The sequence below is a fragment of the Andrographis paniculata genome, unplaced genomic scaffold (assembly GCF_009805555.1).
Source record: "Andrographis paniculata isolate CXL003 unplaced genomic scaffold, ASM980555v1 Contig69END, whole genome shotgun sequence".
Taxonomy (NCBI): Eukaryota; Viridiplantae; Streptophyta; class Magnoliopsida; order Lamiales; family Acanthaceae; genus Andrographis; species Andrographis paniculata.
Window position 1 is genome coordinate 8,638,368 of NW_026137605.1, and position 22,133 is coordinate 8,660,500.

General features: G+C 31.2%; 4 protein-coding genes across 8 annotated transcripts; 2 read left to right on the forward strand and 2 right to left on the reverse strand.

Annotated features, from left to right (window-relative positions):
- The first annotated feature begins 1,409 nt into the window (after positions 1 to 1,409).
- LOC127263540 (binding partner of ACD11 1-like) lies at positions 1,410 to 8,520 on the forward strand. 4 transcript variants are annotated; one of them, XM_051292624.1, is made up of 6 exons: positions 1,419 to 1,626; positions 1,746 to 2,001; positions 3,492 to 3,528; positions 4,002 to 4,119; positions 4,577 to 4,687; positions 5,020 to 5,363. In XM_051292624.1, the coding sequence occupies exons 1-6, from the start codon at positions 1,555 to 1,557 to the stop codon at positions 5,155 to 5,157; spliced, it is 732 nt and encodes a 243-aa protein (XP_051148581.1). In that variant the 5' UTR covers positions 1,419 to 1,554; the 3' UTR covers positions 5,158 to 5,363. The 4 variants fall into 4 exon arrangements, with proteins under 4 accessions (XP_051148582.1, XP_051148581.1, XP_051148580.1 ...); XM_051292623.1 differs by lacking the exons at positions 1,419 to 1,626; positions 1,746 to 2,001; positions 3,492 to 3,528; positions 4,002 to 4,119; positions 5,020 to 5,363 and adding exons at positions 7,085 to 7,218; positions 7,323 to 7,426; positions 7,519 to 7,594; positions 7,664 to 7,747; positions 7,839 to 8,519 and having other exon boundaries at positions 4,592 to 4,687; XM_051292622.1 differs by lacking the exons at positions 1,419 to 1,626; positions 1,746 to 2,001; positions 3,492 to 3,528; ... (1 more) ...; positions 4,577 to 4,687; positions 5,020 to 5,363 and adding exons at positions 6,381 to 6,559; positions 7,085 to 7,218; positions 7,323 to 7,426; ... (1 more) ...; positions 7,664 to 7,747; positions 7,839 to 8,520.
- Positions 8,512 to 11,729, reverse strand: LOC127264004 (cyclin-SDS). Its single transcript, XM_051293330.1, has 7 exons — positions 10,743 to 11,729; positions 10,212 to 10,379; positions 9,633 to 9,799; positions 9,196 to 9,324; positions 8,920 to 9,100; positions 8,758 to 8,802; positions 8,512 to 8,629 (listed from the first exon to the last, which is right to left on the reverse strand). Exons 1-7 carry the CDS (start codon positions 11,727 to 11,729, stop codon positions 8,600 to 8,602), a joined length of 1,707 nt encoding a protein of 568 aa, XP_051149287.1. The 3' UTR covers positions 8,512 to 8,599.
- A 621-nt stretch (positions 11,730 to 12,350) lies between these two features.
- LOC127263542 (vacuolar iron transporter 1-like) lies at positions 12,351 to 16,850 on the forward strand. The gene is made up of 5 exons (XM_051292627.1): positions 12,351 to 12,398; positions 14,900 to 15,125; positions 15,369 to 15,454; positions 15,607 to 15,721; positions 16,410 to 16,850. The coding sequence occupies exons 2-5, from the start codon at positions 14,905 to 14,907 to the stop codon at positions 16,705 to 16,707; spliced, it is 720 nt and encodes a 239-aa protein (XP_051148584.1). The 5' UTR covers positions 12,351 to 12,398; positions 14,900 to 14,904; the 3' UTR covers positions 16,708 to 16,850.
- A 348-nt stretch (positions 16,851 to 17,198) lies between these two features.
- LOC127263539 (heat stress transcription factor A-8) lies at positions 17,199 to 19,578 on the reverse strand. 2 transcript variants are annotated; one of them, XM_051292619.1, is made up of 3 exons: positions 19,463 to 19,578; positions 19,094 to 19,318; positions 17,199 to 18,256 (listed from the first exon to the last, which is right to left on the reverse strand). In XM_051292619.1, the coding sequence occupies exons 2-3, from the start codon at positions 19,307 to 19,309 to the stop codon at positions 17,363 to 17,365; spliced, it is 1,110 nt and encodes a 369-aa protein (XP_051148576.1). In that variant the 5' UTR covers positions 19,310 to 19,318; positions 19,463 to 19,578; the 3' UTR covers positions 17,199 to 17,362. The 2 variants fall into 2 exon arrangements, with proteins under 2 accessions (XP_051148576.1, XP_051148577.1); XM_051292620.1 differs by lacking the exon at positions 19,463 to 19,578 and having other exon boundaries at positions 17,199 to 18,248; positions 19,094 to 19,311.
- Between the last annotated feature and the right edge of the window lie 2,555 nt (positions 19,579 to 22,133).

Genomic DNA, 22,133 nt, shown 5'->3' on the forward strand with positions numbered 1-22,133 from the left:
TATTTTATAATTTATAATTTTTTTAAATCTTAATTAACTTATTTAATTATTTTAATTTTAATATATAATTTGTATATTATACCATAATTATTTTTATTAATATTTTTTAATTATTATTTAATAGTATTTTTCCTAAATTTTTGTATATAAAGTAAAATAAATACTTTATGCATGACAAAGAGAGTAAAAGTATATTTATTTTGTAAAATAATTTAAATAAATATTTTTTTTATGTGTTGTACAGAAAATTGTTTAGAAAATATAATAATAATAAATATAGTTAATATATTAATTTTTTTTAAAAAAATATGTTAAATTTTTTTTTACAAAAGAACACACCCTGAAATACCACGAAATAATTTTTTATTTTTTATTTTTTATTTAAATTTGTATCAATAGTTTATTTATACATTATAAAATATTTATATTATTTTGGCAAAATCATTTATAACTTATTTATTTACAACTATAAGCAAATTTGCATTAAAAAAATAAAAATAAAAATACAAAAACCCATGCAAATACAGCTGTACCTATCAGCCCATTGGGCAAAATGAATAGGAAGTCAACCAAGGCAGGTTGTAGAGTTAAATACGTGGGGCACGTGACAGGTGCATTGAAGTGTGTATTTAATACTATGGATATAAGTAAATATTTATTTTGATAGTATTAAAAAAAGAAAATTGATAATTTCCTCCATTTCGGTAAATGAATCTAGATATACTATTTTATGTAGTATAATTTAATAGATTAAGTATATTAGTTATAATAGTATTTTTTATATAAATTGTATTGTTATTATTTTTAAAATAAAAAATAAATGTATATAATTGAAAAAAAATAAAATAGGTATTTAATTATTTTAAAAAATATGAATATTATTTTATAAAAAATAAATTTTTATAAAATAAATAAAAAAATTATATTTATTTATTTATTTTAATATAAATTGATTTTATAAAAAAATTAAAAAAATTTGAAAATATTTGTTTATTGAAAAGAAAAATAAAAATAATAGGATTTTTTTTTTTTTTTTATTTTTATGACGTGGGAATCTGCAGCCGCTATCCGAAAATACGCACCGGGTAAACTCCCGGCCGAACCTAATACTCTGAAAACTAGGCTCGACGGGCAAGTCACATAGGACGAATCATGTGGCAGGTGACCTGATGTGTCGGAGGTTTGAACCCATGACTTCATGAGTCATGTGTAGAGTTTGAAATTTAATTAAATAATTTGTATTCTTGTTAAGTATTTTTAAAATTGTTAAATTTACAAAAAAAAAAATATAAAAAATTATCTTATATTTCTAAAAAGAAATGAGTCATTTGTGACAGAATGAGTATAAAAAAAGATAAACATTTAATTCACCTTATTGGTATTTAAAAATAAGTTAACGTGAGGCCCCAATTAGGTAACATCAATTTCTTATTATCGTAGCCGGATTCGTTTAATTTTTCTTACAACTCTTTAACTCTACACCCATATTGAGATCCTCAAAAAATCATATCTAACATTGTAATTTCTCGACAAAAAAAAAAGTTCAAAAAAAAAATGGACAAGAATCAAGAAGAGACAATAGCCAAGATGAGAGAGTCAATTCAAAAACTTGGTTCTTCCTCAGAGGTAAATACATACAACACATGTTACCATTGATCGAATACATATTTTTCGAGGAGTTGAATTTGTTCGATCGATGATGATGTCTCTTTAACATAAAAATGGAGTTTGTTCAATTCTTACAGGGTTTTGAGGACCTGAGTCTTATGAGGTTCTTGATCGTGAGATCAATGGATGCATCGAAGGCCGCCAAGATGTTTGTCGAGTGGCAAAAATGGAGGGCTTCGTTTGTCCCCCTCGGACACATCCCGGAGTCGGAAATCCGAGATGAATTAGATGCAAAAAAAGTGTATTTGCAAGGGAGATCAAGAAATGGACACTCTTTGATGATCTTAAAAGTTAACAAGCATTTTCCTTCCAAGGATCAACTTCACTTCAAGAGTTAGTATAATTTCATAATATGATTATATAAGCTTATATATATATGCGAAAATTATATTTTTTCTGTTCAAGAATAAACTTCATATTTTACAATTTTAGTCTATACAAGTAAAAAAAAATTTATTTTTTAGTATCAACAAAATACTAAAATATTTCTATTTTTTATTTACCATATTATTTTTACTTTAATATCAAAGGTAAAATAGATATTAGATTACTTTATTACGTTATATATCAATAAAATATTAATTTCCCTTAATGTAAGTACTAAAATCAAATAAAAAATTTATCGGAGGACAAATAGATTATTTGTATGATTGGAAACTTAGGCGTGGAAAAACTAGTACTCCCTCCGTCTCACATACCGTGTCTGCTACACTGTAGACACGGTATTTTAGGAGGGGTGTAATTAGTAGATAATTAAGAATGTATTAGTAAAAATAATTATCCTATAACATAAATTAAGATTAAGATAACTAATTAGTTTAATTAAAATTAAAAAAATAAATTAAAAAGTTTAAAATGAGATTAAAGTGTATAATCATTTTTCAAAATAAGAAAGTGACATGGTAGGAGGGACGGACAGAAACGACAATATGGATATGGTATGTGGGACGGAGGGAGTATTTTATTGTAAAAATATAAACATATATGGAGTCTTTTAGGAAATTTATTAGGAAATGTGTTTTATTAATAGTGTATATGTGATGTAATCATGTAATAGTAGTGCTAAATTTGTTATTATGTGTTTAAAATATACTCCCTCCGTCTCAAACACCCTACAATATTTTTTTTTTGTATGTCCCAAACACCCTACAATATTTTTAAAATAGGAAATAATTAATTATACTTAATCTCTACCCCACAGTTTATCCCCTCACATCATCTAAATAAAAAATTAAAATATATATTTCTCTCTGCATCACATCACCTATTTTCTAAATTATCCTAAAATACGTGTCAAAAGCAAATATTGCACCTTGTTTGAGACGGAGGGAGTAAGTAATATTTCAGTCGATGGAAAAAAATATTTGTAATTTATGGTATAAGTGCAAATTTGACGGATAGATTTAAATGAAGAAAATCAATTATAGATTTATAGATTTGATGAGTTTGGAAAAAAATTGGTTTGGGTTTGGAATGAAAATAATGTTTTATGGGATATTTTGTGAGAGAAAAAAAAATATATTTTTCGGGAAACGCAGAGTCCAAATAGCAAAATTTGGAAAAACTCGGCTAAAGAAACATAGGTGTTTTGGATTTTATGTAATATCCTTTTTTTATTATTATTTTTCTTTGGATTTTAAAACTTTTATTAATGAGACACAATATAAATTTGATGATCGTTTTGTGTTTAAGATAGGGTGTGTTTTAGTCCAAAATTTTCAGTTTGTTACTATTTGATTATTATATACTAATATATATTTTTCGAAAAATATAAAATTTAAACAGTAAAAATTTAAAAGAAATACACTTGTTTTGTTGTGCAGAATTTATGGTTCATCTTATGGACAAAACCATTGCCAGGTACTGTATAGTATTATTATTCTACTACCTTTCTGAAAGTTGAGTTTCATAATAGTTTATTTAATCCTTCGTATCGACAATATAATCTATTAATAATATTTTATTAAGAAAAAATAAATAATTTTAGTATGAATTATTATTATTATTATCATTATTTATATCATCTATTTAATTTAATATTGTTGTTTTAATCATTTTTAAATGATATCATGCTAGTAAATAAATATTTAAACAATTACTTGAATTAGTATAGAGGAGCTTTGTTCACTTTAAGTATATATATATATTTCAATTTTCTTATTATATAATACTTCAAATTTTATGTAAAAAATACATAATTTTTTTTTGAAAAATATTTAATCAAACGACTATTTAATTTCCGACTAACTTTTATAGATATTTTTCTAAGCAAGTTTGTAATTTTGGTAAACTAAAATTCATTGATGCCTTAACTTCTCATATGTCAATTTCAGTTCTATTAGAGACAACGCGATTGGAAACGAAAGGTCGATTGCCCTCGTTGATATGGAAGAAATGTCCTACAAAAACATCGACATCCGGGGTGCAATCACCGGAATTCAAATCTTGAAAGTAAGTGTGGCTTATCAATATCATCAATATGAAGCTCGAAATTGTGTGTTTGTTTGGGGGATTGGATTGGATTTACACTATTCATCCAAATTTTTCCCCCCAAAAACATCAAATCAAACACCTATTTTTTATTTTTTATATTATACTGAAAATCAATTTTACATTCAAAACATCACATCAACACCTATTTATATCACATCATACAACTATTCGAGTTCAAAATTTTTAATATTCAAATCCCAACTCAAAATCCAAACCCGCAAACAAACACACCCTAAAAGTAATCATTGCACATCTTCTAATATCAATCAATAGGGTTTTATTTATTTATTTATTTTGAATCTCCAATCAAAAAATAATTTTTTGAAGTTCATTTCATGTAACTTCAAGATTGTCTTTGTGTTAGACAGTTTGTAGTCTTGTAATCAGATGCTTTTGTTCTCTTCCTATTGTTTAGGCTTACTATCCAGAGCGCTTAGCCAAGCTATACATGATAAATATGCCCGGATTCTTTGCCCGAGCATGGGGACTTATTTCACGCATTCTTGAAAAATCTTCATTGGAAAAGGTACTTTTGGTGTGTTCTTTTGAGGGTTTTCATCCAAAATTTTATTATTCATTTTAAAAAAAAAATATCAAATCAAATATATATTTTTTATTTTTTATATTATATTAAAAATTAAATTTACATTCAAAATATCACATCAGTACTTATTTACATCACATCATATATAACTATTCTAACTAAAATTTGATAATTTCAAAGGAAGAAAAAATTAATAAATAGTATAATATCAATATCAGTCTAAAAGAAACAAAGTCTTGAAATTTCAAGTTGGCCTCATAGTTATTGGTAAGAAAGTTTGAAGCTAAATTTGGGCATGAATTGTGTTTTGTTAGGTTGTGTTTGTAAAGAACGAAGAGGAAAGAAGAGAAATGATTAGAAATATCGGTGAAGAGGTTTTGCCGAAAGAGTATGGCGGGCAGGCCAAATTGGTGCTTCTTCAACATTTTTCATCTCCACTGTTGGATAATTAATTGGTTCACCATATTATTACATGTGATGGCTATTAGTATGTCGATCAAATATAATTAGAATATATTGACAATACAATAATATATATACTGACATCATATTATGTTTCGATCAAACCAAAATGTATATATTTATATAATTCAAATACATACACAAACAACATATTATAATATTTATACAACGCATGCTACACTTAATCTCAGCAAACAAAGTCTAGTTATATAGAATGTGTTGTATGTTTTGTGTGTTGATTGAGTTAATCAGTATGCTATTAATTAACCCTCAATCGATATCCTAACTGAAGTGTAACATACACATAATAAATTGTTAGTTATATAAAAAGAATTATATGTTATGTTTTGTGTATATATATATAGCGGTAATTTAGATGTTAAATGATATAACTCAGTATCATACCTACAACTCATCAAATATATATGATCATTACATAATAAACAAGCATGCAACATACACTTTTCGTAAGAGCGAAGGTTACTTATTTGATTTTTGCATGTGAATTTAGGTATATTAATATTTTATAAATATGTAGTTTAATAAAGGAATATGAGAGACTTCTTAAAGGTTATTTATTCTTTAATAATTCTAGAGTTCTTTCAATAGGATTTTCTAAAAAAAATATGAACATAGTCTATTTAATCCATTTAATAACCATTCAACGTTAGATAGTCTGACTTAACTTAGCACCAACCAACTCAAGGGGCATTACAAAGTTATTACAACATGAACAAACAACATATCACTTTTGAGTTGTTCTAACTCAGAAGTAATTTTTTCAAAAATACTTCATTTTTTAAAAAAATAATATTCATATTTTAACATCACATAGTTATTTTTACACCAAAAAATAAAGACAAAATTATCTTTACAATACTTTAAACTAATATTATAATTAAAATATTATTATTTTTTAAATTTTGAGTCAAAATAAATTTATACTTTTTTTTTTTTAATTGAGCGAAGAAAGTATATAACTTATAATATATACTATTAAGTTAACCACACACCACTACAAAAAAAAATATGACATTTTCCTGTAACTTACAAAAAATTAAAAATAGCATAATTATGGTGGACGAGAATTATTCTTTTTATTATTATTTAAAATTTCATTGTTTGTAGTAACATTTCTTAAATATACTAAAAGGGATTTCTTATTTGACATAGGATATATAATAGAAAATGCGTATTCGTAGGGCAGCGAGAAGTTCCCGGTAAATGGGACGAAGGCCACGACGACGACGACGACGATGCCAGATCCTTTCTACCTGATTCATTGATTGATATTCCAACAACGAAACGAGAGTGAATCAAAAAATAGATTGAGAGAATAATTATATTCATAATAATAATAATAATAATGCTACTTTCTTCTGCTATCAATCAGTAAGTCTGATTCCATCAATCAATCGATCAATCGCCAACAGCCTAATATATATAGTATACGTTTTCCTAATTTCCACCGCTTTCATGGTTAGGGGAATATGCTTTTGATTTTGGCTGTCTTTGCCAACATTGTTCTTTACTATTATGATTGATTTCCTAAGGATATATAACCAACCTTAGGTATTTTTACAACATTGTATTGTGTTGCTTGATTTAATGATTTCTCCAAACAAATTTTTGATTGATTGCTTTTTTGCTGCGTATGGAAACGAAAGAATTATTTCTGGAAATATCTTGCTTATGGATGTGAATGTATTTCTGTTCTGGTTGGTTGTGTTCTTTGATTAAAGCCTTATATTTGTTTCCTGGATTTGATCATTAAAGCACACTCTGGATTTGATCTGTTTTTGGTAGAATGTGTGTTTTAAGCTTCTTATCATATTAGTTTATTTATTATATCTCCTGTTCCATTAACAATCTTCCATCTTTTTCATTTTCTTCCTTTTTTCTTAATGATCTGTGTAGTGTGATAAGAGGGTGAGGCTGAGGCCGAGGGCGAATGATCTTGATCTGAAACTATGGATAATAATAATGAATCAGGAAAAGGCGAAATTTCGCAGCCAACGAGTAGTTCTAATTGGACAATTGATGTTTCGGAAGTGAGTTCTCGGGCAGCATATAATGAAGTTTGGCAATCCAAAAAATGTTTCTCTATCTGTATCAACTTTGGCTTTGGCTGAATGATCTTCAAATGTGTGGACAGATTAGGACAGTTAAAGTGACCAATGTTGCGGAAGGAGTCTCTGAAAGAGATATCAACAAGTTCTTTTCTTTCTCGGGACAGATTGAGTACATTGAGATGCAAAGGTGAGAGAGAGTGTGATATTTGGTTATAGTGTGGAATATTAGGTGAGACAGTCATTCTATTATCTAACATGTCTAAATTGGACTGTTTCCAGAGACACTGAGACGACAAAGGTCGCTTATGTTATGTTCCGGGATTCTCAGGGAGCCGACACTGCGGCGCTCTTGACAGTATGTGAAACCATCTACATGGCCATGATGAATGTGTATTTTAATGGTTGTGTGTGAATTGAATGACAGGGAGCGACCATAGCCGGAGTTTCAGTCTCCGTGGCGCTGTGCAAGAACTATCAACCACCTCCGGATGCTGTTCTCTACACTTCAGTGAGGCTATGTTTAGACATAGGCAATAAATCTTGGGGAGTTAGTTCTATTTTCAATGGCTGATTCTAGTTTTTGTATGTTTGTTTGTCAGAAGGCAGCATCATCGACAGGTTCAGCGATGAGCAAGGCGGAGGAAGTGGTGACGGCGATGTTAGCTAAGGGGTTTGTATTAGGGAAGGATGCCATCAACAAGGCGAAGGCGTTTGATGAGAAGCACCAGCTCACATCTAATGCCTCGGCTAAAGTGGCTTCCCTGGACCGGAAGATGGGGTTGAGTCGGAAACTGAGTATGGGGACGGCTGTGATGAACGAGAAGGTTAAGGAAATGGATGAGAAGTTCCAAGTGTCTGAAAAGACGCGGACAGCGTTTGCAGCTGCCGGACAGACTGCGAGCAGCACGGGATCTGCCATTATGAACAACTGGTATGTATCCACCAGTGCCTTATGGTTTACAAATGCATTAACTAAAATGTCGAAGAAAGCGGAGGGGGTGAGTGCGAGGACAAAGGAGAAAGTCGAGGCCGAGGCCGAGGCCGAGGCCGAGGAGGGGAAGGAGAGCTGTGATAAAGAGGAGGCCGAGGCTAAAAAAGCCGAAGGTAATGAATCTCCGACTATTCCGGTCATTTCTGCAGATGAGACTAATAAATAAGGTCATCTAATCAGGGTAACTGAAGTTCTTAGGTTAGACGATAAAGTTCATTCTTTAGTTATTTGGGAAAACCTTATAAGAATGTACATTACATAGATTTGAAAGATTTTGTTTAGAAAGAATGAAGCAAATATTCTGCTACTACTGGTGTTTAGAATGTTACCTTATGAGCACTATATATACTTGAAAAGTGTTGCTACCACTCAGAGGTACTTCACCAACCATGCCAGGCTCTGCCACACAGAATTTGCAGTTAAGTTCTTAGTCAATTTGAAAGACACAGGAGATTAAAGATGTGAAAAAGAAATAAACTGGATCAAGATAAATTGCAGGATGTCTATGTTATGATTAGTAGTAGTACCTTCAAGCATTGAGGTAAATCGGTGTCGTTCAATCTGGCGTGAATCTGCAAGATTATATCATGATCATCATCAGAAGGTAATTATAAAGGTAATGGTTGAAGACAAGATTATATCTGAATTTGAGATTGTGTTCAACATAAGAATGCAAAGAAGACACCTACAGCGGTAATGCGGTGGCAGGATGCGTCTTGATTGGCTGCAATTGCTGCAAGAATAACAAGCCCAGCTGCAATGGTTGAAGGCCAATAACAAAGCTGTTGATGGCCCATCAGTGTGAGTACGGCTAAGTATTTGGCTGTCTTCTCCACATCGTCATTAGCTCTAGAAGCTTTTAGGTAGAACCTGTTTCCACATCATTACTGTTATACTCAATGCAGAGTGAGTAATTTGTTCCAAAAGTGGTTAGGTAATGGATTGGTTAAGATGAGGCAACGTACCATAAGAAGTTGTATGAGGTGGGAAGGATGCACTTGAAACTAAGAACTTCCTGAATCAGCCACTCCATTGCCACCACTTCACACCGACTATATGTGCTACTTCCCACGTGGAATGTCCTTTTCCGTACACTGATAAAAAAAAATGGATTAGTGATACTTAAGGATCTGTTATGAGTTAATGCTTCATAGATAACTTCAATATATTATCACTCTCTAAAAGAGCAAAAGAAGCTATCCATGCGTACAAGATTTAGCTATAAGGATTATGTCTAAGTTCAAAATCAGCAATCAATAAAGTGCAACTCTCATAATCAGGATGTGAGGGATATAGAGATACTTCTTATTCTCTGTGCTTGTGGCCGTTAATGGCTCAAGATAACAATTCAATTCGTTTGATCAGTGAGCTAAGATATGAAATCAGAGAACGAAAGCAATACCAGTTATCAGGCTGGTTTTCTTCAATCCTGGTGGCTAGAGTGAGGCATGCAACGCCAGCAATCTGAAGATGTCTCATGCTTTTGAAATATCCTTGGCTAAAAAATCTATCAAGAAGATTGACTCCTAAGAACATGGTTTCCATTTGCAGCTCCCTGTTGGTGGATTGCTGCATGATTACATTACCCACAAATCGGATTTTAGTATTTGCTTCATATCAATGTAAGTTTTGCCAAGTCCTTTGGTGAACTACTACTTTTTTGGACTTAATCTCCCATACCATATATATATATATATATATATATAAGCCTCCTCTCATGTGATTCTATTGTGTATAACAGTAGGCGATACTCATATTTGTAGTTCTGTTTGATAAACAAAGCAATTCGCAAGCTCATGCAATAAACACTCAAAAGAAGGGACCTAAATTTGCACAGCTTTCCCCTTTTCACATTCAAGAGGGACAATATTATGAGCACATACAACTATGGAAACATATTTTAAATAAGTGATTATTAAATTTCTTACTTTCAACTGCATTTACTAATCAATTTTCATAAAAAAGAAAGGGCTAGGCTGACCTCAACAATCCAGTGGACCATGTGCAAGCGTTGTTGAATAATCAATTCTCCATAGTCAGTAGTATTATGGTATTCTTCAGCATAGTCATGCACATACTTCTGTCTCCTCTCTCTTTTCCTCATCATTGTGTACATCTCTTCATATTCTTCATCTTCTACCCCCAATACCTTCGCTCAGAAATCATAATCACAATTCGTAAATATTGATTGTCAAATAATAAAAAAATAATCAGCATATTCAATAAATTAACTAATGGAAAAATATGTCCCGGCCATATATTTCTAGTTTCGTTTCCTTGAGTAATAATGCATTTGCCAAAATTTCAGCGTCCTTGGCTTGCTATTACTGTTAGAAACTTATTTTAGTGTCTTTTGCCAAGTATAATTCGTAAGGACAAGCAAAATTGATACTAGAACATTCTAAAAACACAGTTGCAATTATGTCAACGTCATGACAGGCAAAAGCTATTTTCAGAGAATTACGACATCATTGACAGATTATATAAAGCTACAGGGCTCTTTGAAACTCACATTCGCTTCGCAAGAGTTGTGATCCTCACAGGCTTTTAAGATAAACGCCGATCTGCAAAACAGCTGTTTAAACTGCCTGAACAATTCAAACGTAGGGGAAGAGCTCTCATCTCCTATAGATTTCTCAGAAAATTGACTTCCAGATGCGTAACTCCAAAAGCATGGTGTGTACTCCGAACTGTCCAGTTCTGAATCTGAAGTTACATGGAAAATTTCCGACAAAGAGGAGTTGTGCTCTTCTGTTTCTTCTCCGTCATTGATGATACCTCCGTTTGAGAACTGTTCTGAGCAAGCTAAATCAATGTCGAATGAGAGTTTTGGAAGTGGTAGCTCTTCAGCAGTCGCTCTGCTTTCACTGATTTTAACTGTTTTTTCACTGGAATGTAGTGATACATCGCTGCAATTCAATGAGTGATGAGTTTCAGCCTCGTAATGCGCACTTACTTTACCAAAATTTTCTTCAATTCCTGGAACCTCAAACTCTACCTGATTTAGAGCAATATGAACCGATTCATCATTTTCCTTCACTTTCCACTGATTTCTCTGCGGATATGAAAGCTGAGAAACGCTAGAAACTTCCGATTTGGTAGCGTCTCCTCCTTGACCTTCTAATTCCTCAACATCTGCATTCTTACTCTTCAATTCTCTGTTTACTCCTGAGCACGACTCCACGCATGAATTATCCGATAACTCAACCACTTCATCACGATTTCTCTCCTTAAAATGCTTCCTGTAATACGTTCTAGTAACAATTCTCCGGAACTCATCTGCCAATGGAGGTTTCTGGTTGCTAACCGATGCGATGCTCGAATCACACGAGACTTCACTAACTGCTGTAATATGCGAGCTGGTCTCCAGAAATGCAACAATAGGGGAAATGTGAAGTCTGCGGCGGCGCGATTGCCGCGATCGGATCTGCTTCCTTACAAAGTAGAGCGGCTGATCTTCGGCTACCTCAATTGATTTTGCTTTGAGCTTACGCTTCATCGTTGAAGAAGGAACAGAGATTGTTCAGATGTTTCGTGTATGAAAAAGCTTCAGAAATTTTCGCGTGCGTGTGGGTTGTGCAAACTGTGTGATGCGGTTAACAGAACGTTGAGGAGCGGAGAGATATTTATACCATCCGGTCATGGTGGGCCCCATGCGAACACCCATGTGATCACGTTTTCTGTTATTTCCTTCCAGTAATATATAAAAATTATTTATATATATAATATTGACTTATTTTAATTGACGTTATTATTATTTAATATAAAATAAAAATAATTACGTAAAAGTATTTTTGTTCGTGAGTTTTGATTTTGAGTTTAAATTTTAGATAATAAAATTTTAAATTAATATAATTATTGATATAATATAAATATGTATTATTGTATAATTTTGATATTAATATAATAATAAACAATAAATATTTATTTTGTATTTTAAAAATAAAAATAAAAATCGAAATAGTAAAATTCAACCAAAAGCTACACAAACAAACACATCCCTGGAAAGCTTGGGCCAATTGGGTATTCGGCCCATCCTCTCGGCCCAAAAAATTCAGCAAAGGGCTCGAGATTAGGGCTTCATATACTGTGAAAAGCTCTGAAGGTGGATGATGGATCACACTCATACTTAACTTTCATCGTGCTTCTACTGTGGATCGGATTTCCGGTAATTTTGCTGCTTACCTTTTGATCTCTTTACCGTTTGTTTTGTTTCTGTCTCCTCCTTCGTTTGGTTGTTTGGGTTTGAATGCTGTGGATCTCCGATGATGAGTTAATTGTATGTTCGACCTTTTATCTGAGATTTCGTGCTGAATCTCTATAGAGACCTAAGCTGAGGAGAATCATACTAATTTATTATTTGTATTCCTTAGTATGAATTTTCTGAAACTCTTGTGTCGGTTTGGCGCACCGAATATGTCGGTTTTCTGATTTTTTGCTCGTTGAAATTCGTTTGATCTTGTTCATTGCGTTTTGGCATAATAGACTTCTGCGACGGTGAATAGATTGATTGATAGGTGCTGGTTCCTTTTGAAATGTTTTTTTCGAAAATGAACACCTGAAACCATCAGAAACTGATGACAGGGGATCGATTTTCTTAAAACATTTTTACTATAGATATATGTGTTTACTAATAATTTGCTATTGTCTATATAATTTCCTTGATTGTCTACTTTTTTTTGTGATTTACAATATAAGTAAAGAAAATAAACAATGTAATTCCAATTCATATTTAGGTGACGACAGTCATGCCTTCCTTTCTTTTATTTTATTCTCATAGACCTGATTTTAAATATTTTATAGTCTCCAATCCCCAATATTATGCTTTATAATTTATTCTATGTTCGTTCGTAGGTCGATTTAATGCTTCAGTGTTTTGTCAGTAATTAATTGTACAAAAAAAATGTGTAAGTAGTTTTATTTACTGATGCTTGGTAAACATATTAGTTTCATGATAGTGCTTTCATTGTTGTGAAATGTGAATATGAACTAAACTTTTTTTTATTGGAATTAGAACATAATTAGATTTGAAATAGAATTAGTTATATATTTTTTTGTAGAAGCACAGTACTTTGTCTGAAAATGAGTTAGTGAAAAGTTTCATACTAAAAATATACTCCCTCCGTCCCAGATACCATGTCCACGTTGCCGTTTCTATCTGTCCACATACCATACTTTCTTTTTTTAGAAAATGATTACATACTTTAATTTCATTTTAAATTTTTTAAATTTATTTTTAAATTTTTAATTAAACTAATTAGTTATCTTAATCTTAATTTATAATTATTTATATTATAGAATAATTATTTTCACTAATACATTCTTAATTATCTACTAATTACATCCCTCTTAAAATATCATACCGTGTCTACGGTGTAACAGACACGGTATCTGGGACGGAGGGAGTATAAATCTTGTATAATATGTGTAAATAGGTCAATGATACTAAACCATAACCAAAGATTCCTGAAATATTAACTTCAAATTTTCTAAAATTTTAAAATTAATCAGCACATTATAATACAATATGATAAGCATATATTTTGACAGTCTTTGTGTTATGCTATATATTATTTATGGTTGGCTGAAGAATAGTAAATTAAAGTTGTGTTGTTAAATTGCTTCTACTGAATTTAGAAATTATAATACATGAAGTGCATGTATAGTCGTTATACATATAGAGTTACTAAATAATAATTTAGTTGATTATTAAGATTTACTTAATAAAATTTGTGGAGAAGATAAATATTATAGTATCTATTATATTATCTATATATAAATGTATATTAGATCAAATTCAAGTTTGAACATATTTGGTTGTGATTTTATACCGAAATCAATCAATATTGTTCATCTGGAATAGCATCAAAATATTATATAAACAAAAATATAAATTAACATTTCCTTTTAAATCAATTTGAAACTAACAGTAAAACAAACTTTAAATTTCAGTTCAAATATAAATTTAAATTGATAAAAGCTAAGTCAAATTTAAAAATGAAATGCTAGAAATAATTTTCATTGTTGAGACACTCCATGTTCCCTGTGGATCAATTTGGTATGCTAAAATTATTGTCCATATTATTAGTTATTTTTGAAGTGACAAAATCTTTTTAAAAAGTATCATCAATAGTGAGATCACATAGTAAAGTCAAAATATTCCAATGCCACTATAATTATTGGACCAGCTCTTTTATCCGACATGCGCATCCCACAATTATTTTCCGCTCAAGTTCACTTTACTCAATGGGCGTGCTTGTCTACACTAATAAAATATATTTTGGAGTGAATATAGATATATATATATATATATTTCTGGGGTCACGGTTGCATTTTAGCAGCAATTTGATCTTTATGAAGAAAAATAATATATATTAAAAAAAAAGTGAGTGAAATTTATTTGGTTGTATTTTTTCTACCGCCTATTTTCATATATACACGTGGAACGTGGAATATTAGTTGGAACATAAATAAATTGAAGTAGATAAAAACAAAAGATTCAGTTGTGTGCCTTCCAATGAAAGCCATCAAATGTATGTGTATGTATACATACATATATATATATACATACGTAGTTGATAATATACGTATATACTTGGGGGAAGGTTCTAGAAACTTGTGTGAGCGTGTGTGTAAACTACTATTATATATGTGTGAGTATATGTATAGATGAAATGGCACCAGATATGGAGAGAGCGCTGTTGAATCAGCACAAGGAGAGGCACTTCACTGCCGGTGAGGTCGTGCGCGACATAATCATCGGCGTCTCCGATGGACTCACGGTTCCGTTCGCGTTGGCAGCGGGGCTCTCCGGCGCCAGCGCATCCTCGTCCGTCGTTCTCACCGCCGGAATTGCGGAGGTCGCCGCAGGCGCCATCTCCATGGGACTCGGAGGGTACAGTAGTACTCTCTTCTCTCGCTGATACTTTCAAATTTACAATCCTTCCAATTTTTCGACTGTCGATCGGAAATTAATTGCGTGATGGATCCTGATTCCTGAAATTGACGCCTGTGTTTGGCTAATTTTTGCGATTCTCCTTCCGATTGATTTGATTGAACGCCATTGTTCGTTGTTATTTGTTAATGCTCGATTCGTCTAAGTCTAACATGTTTGTGTATGTATATAAATTGCGAGCAGTTATCTGGCTGCTAAAAGTGAAGCAGATCATTATACGAGAGAGCTGAAAAGAGAACAGGAGGAGATCATAGCCGTGCCTGATACAGGTAACAACAGATTGCGATTCTCCAAATAACCTGCTTTGTCTTCCACACTTGTTCTTTTCAATCAATTAATCCTCCATACTATGCATATCTTAGTCAGAGATCTCAAATTTAACCGACACTGTTTGTTGTTTGTCGTCTGGATCTGGTTGCAGAGGCTGCTGAGGTAGCAGAAATACTATCTGAATATGGCATTCAGCCTCATGAATATGCACCAGTAGTGAATGCTCTGAGGAAGAATCCGAAAGCTTGGTTGGATTTTATGATGAAGTAAGTAACTCTGCTTTTGCCGCTGGCTCTCGTTTATCCATTTTCCCCAAATTCCCTTGGATTTCCTGCCAAATATGTCGAGTTCCATTCATATGTGGTGTTCTCCGTCAACACACAATAACTAATAATATAAAATTTGCAGACTGCTGAACATGATGCTGTTTTGAATTTAATATTTTCTCCTACTTATGCAAACGAGTTTTTTTATTTTTTTTTATTATATATTAAAAAATAATTCTATTAATATTTTATTAATTTGTGAAAGTATTTAAGATAATTTTGATTTTTTTATATTTTATATATAAATTAATTGTATGTTAATAATAAATTTATAATTTATGTAAAAATTAAAAAATATATTTGTATTATAATGATTATTTTTATTATAATAGAAAATAAAAAAAAAATTATATATATATATAACAAAATAAAAAACTCAAACCAAACCTCTAAACACAAATCTAAACCTCTCAAATAAACACAAACATAACCTAAAATTGATATATGCTAGAAAATGGATTCAATACACTTATCTGCCCTGCCCCCATATAATTAGTAGTTAGAGTGATTGGTGAAATTATATTATTTTGATTAATAAATGTACATGCCCACCCCAATAATCAATTATTCATAGAAAAACTAAAATTTAAATAATAATTTTGTTTTGATTTGTTGAAACAAAGTGCAGGTTTGAACTTGGACTGGAGAAGCCAGATCCTAAAAGAGCAGTACACAGTGCAGTCACCATTGCTGTAGCATACATTGTGGGCGGGTTAGTGCCACTTCTCCCATACTTCTTCATTTCCAAAGCTACAGAGGCTGTTGTTATCTCGGTTTTCATAACTCTTCTGGCATTACTCATATTTGGCTACGCCAAAGGCCACTTCACCGGGAACAAACCTTTTCTCAGCGCTCTTCAGACTGCTTTAATCGGCGCCATTGCTTCCGCCGCAGCCTTCGCCATGGCCAAGCTTGTACGCCCCTGATTTCATTCCATCCATTCTTGTTGTGTTTCTTTCTGCACTCTTTTACCTGTGCTCTGTTTCTAGTTTTCGACATCTCTTGAATCGGACTAGTAAAAAATTTGAATTTAAATAATTGTTTAATATAATATGAATAAATATTGATACGATGTCTTGTAAAATATTTGATTTAATATTTTGAATAAAAAATTTTAGGGAAAAAAAATTTTGATTTGATATTAAAATAATTTATAAAAAGAAAAAAACTAAAAAAATGTGTATTTTTTAAAAAGAAAGAAAAAAAAAACAGTTCGAAAAGAAAGAAACATATACAGTAAATAGTAAAATTGAGGCAAAATCTCTCAACAACACTATCGCAAACTCCCAACAACACAATTGCAAAATATATATTCATTCAGATATATTCGTACAAAGTATGAACTATCGGCATATAATTTTAATTATATTGTCCGTCTACATTCTTATATATATATATATGTATGTATACACATATATAAACAAATCTATGTAACACCTAATCTTTGATCCTCAAAACAACCACCAAGGTTGGGCAAAAAAATAATGATACATCTTATCTTATATAAGCCCGAATGTCAAAATTGTTGCTTGATAAACACATGTATGTATCTTAAAATATCGAGTTCAAACTATCACTACTTCACAACCCTACTTCCGAAGTCAGATATCCCATTTGTTTCGTTAAAACCTCAACATTCTCAGAATTGTAGGTCGTAGTTAAATTGTCTGTACCTTCTCTCGCCTCGTTTTGGCATTCACCGTCGTCCTCATCAACAAACTGTCCATCCATTTCATCCATCTCCGGATCGGACAAAAGAAGCTGCTCCAAAATCTGATCATTTTCCGGCAAGTCCGGGAGAACAAGCTGTGTATTTTCCAAAGGCAGCCGTTTCTCGTCCATCGGCCCAAACAAAAGATCCATATCCATAAACAGATCCCGTAATTCTTCCGAAGAAAATTCCAGTTCCATCAAGTCTTCAGATTTAGAAACTTCTGTAGCAAGTTCCGGCACCAGGGCATTAGTCGTCGGAGGCGGCTGATACCTGACAATTGTCCTGTCAGATGGATTCAGCTCGTCGGCGTCGTCGGTAACTTCGCTTAATTTGGTATTCCCGTTCTCCGTGACGCGCCAATTGGTCTCTTTCGGTTGGAAGAACTGGACCATGAATTCGGGCCTCTGCATCGCCATCACGATGAAAGAAAGCATCTGCTGCTGGTGCTTCTCCATGCCTTTGAGCTGTTCTCTCAGGACACGTAATTTAGTTTCGGACGTTTGTTGGTGCTGCCTCAGCTTCTTCAGCTCTTGCATCAGTGCATTTTTGTCAGTTTTCAGATTCTCGACTTCTTTCCAGAGATCTATTTGTTTTTCTTCTTTGGGTGCCGGAGGAGGATCCTCTTTTGGTTGGGGAGCCCTTTTCTGCACGACACTCTGCGGCTGTTTTCTTCGACTGATGTTCTTTAGCAAATGCTTCTGGCCTTTGATGAACGACTCGTTTGCGAATTGCCATCGGTCTGTATCAACTTTCCTGAAACCCTAGATCGAAACACAGTTGATGATTACTCTTGTTTGAGAATTGCCATTAAATTCAACATTTTCATTGGTCAAATTCAAGATGCCATTGTATAATGTTTTGTTCCTTCTTGATTCTTTGAAAACACTATCTCAAAAATGCATTTAGTCGTTCGTTCAGCATTTCTCAATAGAACAATTCCTCATAAATATTATTTAAAAATACAAAGATGCAAACATATTAATATAATATGTATCTCATCCATTCATAAAAAATCAATCATTCAATACACAATATTATTTTTTATATTACCATTAAAAACGTTTAGTGAACAGTATGAATATATTCACGTAACAATAGAAGTCAACAAAAACACACAAAACTCCCTATTCCGTATCCTTATCGACTAAAAATATTTAAAACTGCAAATGCTAAACAAAAACACTCTTAGACTATGTTCTCTTTTAGATATTTTTTTTCAGTTTTTTTACTATAGAATGCATAGGAATATCTATAAAAATAAACTATTTCTCTCACAAAACGTCGAATTAAAAACAAACACAAACACACCCTAGTTATACTATCTACAATCAAATTATTACAGAACAAACAAAAACCACAAATTGAAAATGTTCTGTGCAACACCTTCCATTTTCTACAGCTAAGCATCTAAATTCCTATATCTATTCCTCCATTAATACATCTCCACGATCAAAATTCATTCATATGTAAACGAGCAGAAGAGCATCAAAACATCTACAACTATAAACCAAAGTTTGGGGAAAATGCCATTTGAGAAGAGCATATGAATCAGAATAACAAGAACAAGCAATTCAAAATCCTCAAAACAAGAATCTTACATAGATGTTAAGTTGCCGAACAAAGCTGGAGAAATTGCTGTGCTTGAAGTACTTGGGGAGCAATCGGGATGAAAAACTCGATTCATCCCAAATGATAAAGCTGTCGTTCGACTCAGTCCACGAAATCAAATCGTTCGTGGACTCATCGCTCACCATCTCGTAGCATTTAACCAGGAACGGCGGCAGAGATGTTCCATCCTCGAACGATTTCACCATAATCGAAAACTGCAACAATCGCAACCAATTCGGAAACCCTAATTCCCCAAATTCAACCGTCGCACCAAATTCAAAAAACAATTGAATAGAAATTCCGCAGAAATAATCGCGCGTAAAGCTTAAAAATCGCGTAAAAAATCAATTTAAGATTACGGAATTGGAGAATGGAGTTTGCTTGCAGAAGAAGGCAAGACGAGGCGAAGGATTCGATGGATAGGAGAGAGGGAGGATCACAGCCAAAGGGGCTGTGGAATGTGATTTTCGTTGAAGGCGGCAACAACTTGCAGAAATTATTAGGAAAATAATAATAGTACAAATTATAAATTAAAATAAAATAAAATAAAAAATGAATAGTCTGGTCAGAATATACGAGAATAATAATAATAATAATACGTTGAATATTTTTAGCTAATATTTTTTTATTAATATTTTAGCAACCTCATTCAATTTGATAAATAATAAATAAAAATTGTGAAAAAAAAAGAAAGAAAATAAATATTGGCATGGCTGCATATTAATATATTATTGAAATACATCAAATTTATCAAATTTTTTTAGTATATTGATATCGTTGCGTATAATATATTTACAATGGATGCGTTATTTCGGTATTTTTCTTTGCATTTTTTTCAAAATTAATATATTACACAATTATTTTTATATTTTCTATATAATTTTTTATATTTTATTTTTTTTTAAAAAAAATTCAAACTATTTTACCAAATCAACACATCCGACATTTTCATTCATTTCAAATCAATAGATTTTATATATTATTTTTATTTGTCATTCAAAAGTACATTTTTATATTATGATAAAAAAATCATTTATATATAAATAGTATTAACTTCGTCACAATTCAAATCACAATTTATTATTTTTGTATTTTCCATTTAAAAATATTATTTTTATTTTTTAGTAAAAATAATCATACGTTAATATTAAAATAATTTTAATTTTAAATACAAATATACTATTAGACATACAATTACTTTATTCATAAAAGTCAAAAAGAAAAAAATATCATATAACTTCTTACCCACTTTTAATAATAAATAAAATACTATTATTTCTTAATCTATTGAAAAACTCCATAAACTTCCTTTGAAATGGACCGGAGAGAGTAGTATCTTTTATGCTTGAAATATAAAAATATTAAAGTAATCTTACATATTTATACTAATTAATAAAAAAATGTTAATATTTCTTAATTTTTTAGTATATATATATATATAAAGAAGTATTTTTTAAGTATGGTTTTTAAATATCTGGTACAGTGAGGATATCAATAAATATGAAACACGATAGAATTTTAAAAAAAAAAACCATTAGCAAATAGAATATCTCCTATTTGGCATAATCACTTGTTTCAAGTGCATTATTGGAATATTATTCTTTTACTTTTTAAAAAAATATATTTATTTTTTTTTTTTAACTTTTATTAAAAAAAAGTTCAAAAGTATGTTGAGTGTAACTAGAAAAAAAAAAGTAAAAATATTTTTCAATTAAATAATATAAAAAAAAAATAGTGATGGTAGATCTTTATGTGATTGAAAAACGATGAAGAAATTAGTAATTCGGATCAGATCTGACCCATAACCTCTCGATCTTTTATTGCATGCATTCGCCTCCTCAACCTGGATGTCATATTGGTAATGATCCTCCAAGCGATCCGACTAACTTGTTCGAACGTATGCTTCTTTCTAATCTTCTAAACCTCATGACATCTAGATTGAGATTTTATGTGTATTTTCTATGATAGGTCACCAAAAAACCTTTTAATAAGTTACAATATGGATCAAAATGAATTATTATGGTTGGATTCCGAATGGGTATAGGCTTATCATGTTCGACCCAAATTGCCTAAATTCATAAATAGTATTTCTTCTTAATATGAATTTCGTATTTTAGGTGATTAATTAAGTTACTAGATAATTTAATTAATATTTTATTTTGATTTGCATGATAATCCTTACGAGCTTTTCAGAGGAACATAATTCAAAATTAGTACACGGATTCAATACTCTATAGCACATCATATAGCAAAGACTATCTTTCAATCGCCACATTGCATGTTATTATATTCAGTCAGAGGTTTATATAATGTGCACTAAAAAAGTAACGATTGCAGATTTCAATATTATATATATATATATATATATACATATTGAATATAAGTGCCTATTATTATCTTAGAACTAAGAAGGCGAATATCCTTATCAAGTGAGGTCTTATTCTTTGATATAGACAACATAAATCGAACATTCACAAATGGTTATACTCAATACATACAAGCACCAAAATAGATTAATATTCCCTCTGTCTCAAACACCCTACAATATTTCTTTTTTGTATGTCTCAAACACCCTGCAACATTTCTAAAATAGAAAATGATTAATTATATTTAATCTCTACCCCACACTTTATCCCCTCACATCATCCAAATAAAAAGATAAAATATATATTTTTCTTTCCATCACATCACCTAATTTCTAAATTATTTTACTTAATACTACCCACCTAAAAAACCGTGCCAAAAGTAAATGTTGCACTTATTTAGGACGGAGGAGGGAGTACTAAGTTACACTATAATCATTTTAACGATCTTATGTATGGCACCACATACCACAATCCATATTATTTTAACGATCTTATGTATGGCACCACATACCACAATCCATATTATTTACAATACAAAGCGAATAGACAATCACATTAATATAACAAACATAGAATTCAAATATTAACCAATGTTATTATCATTGAAATTGTCAAAAAAATAAAAATAAAAAAATTAAGGGATAACAAAGCAAAAGTTTTTTAG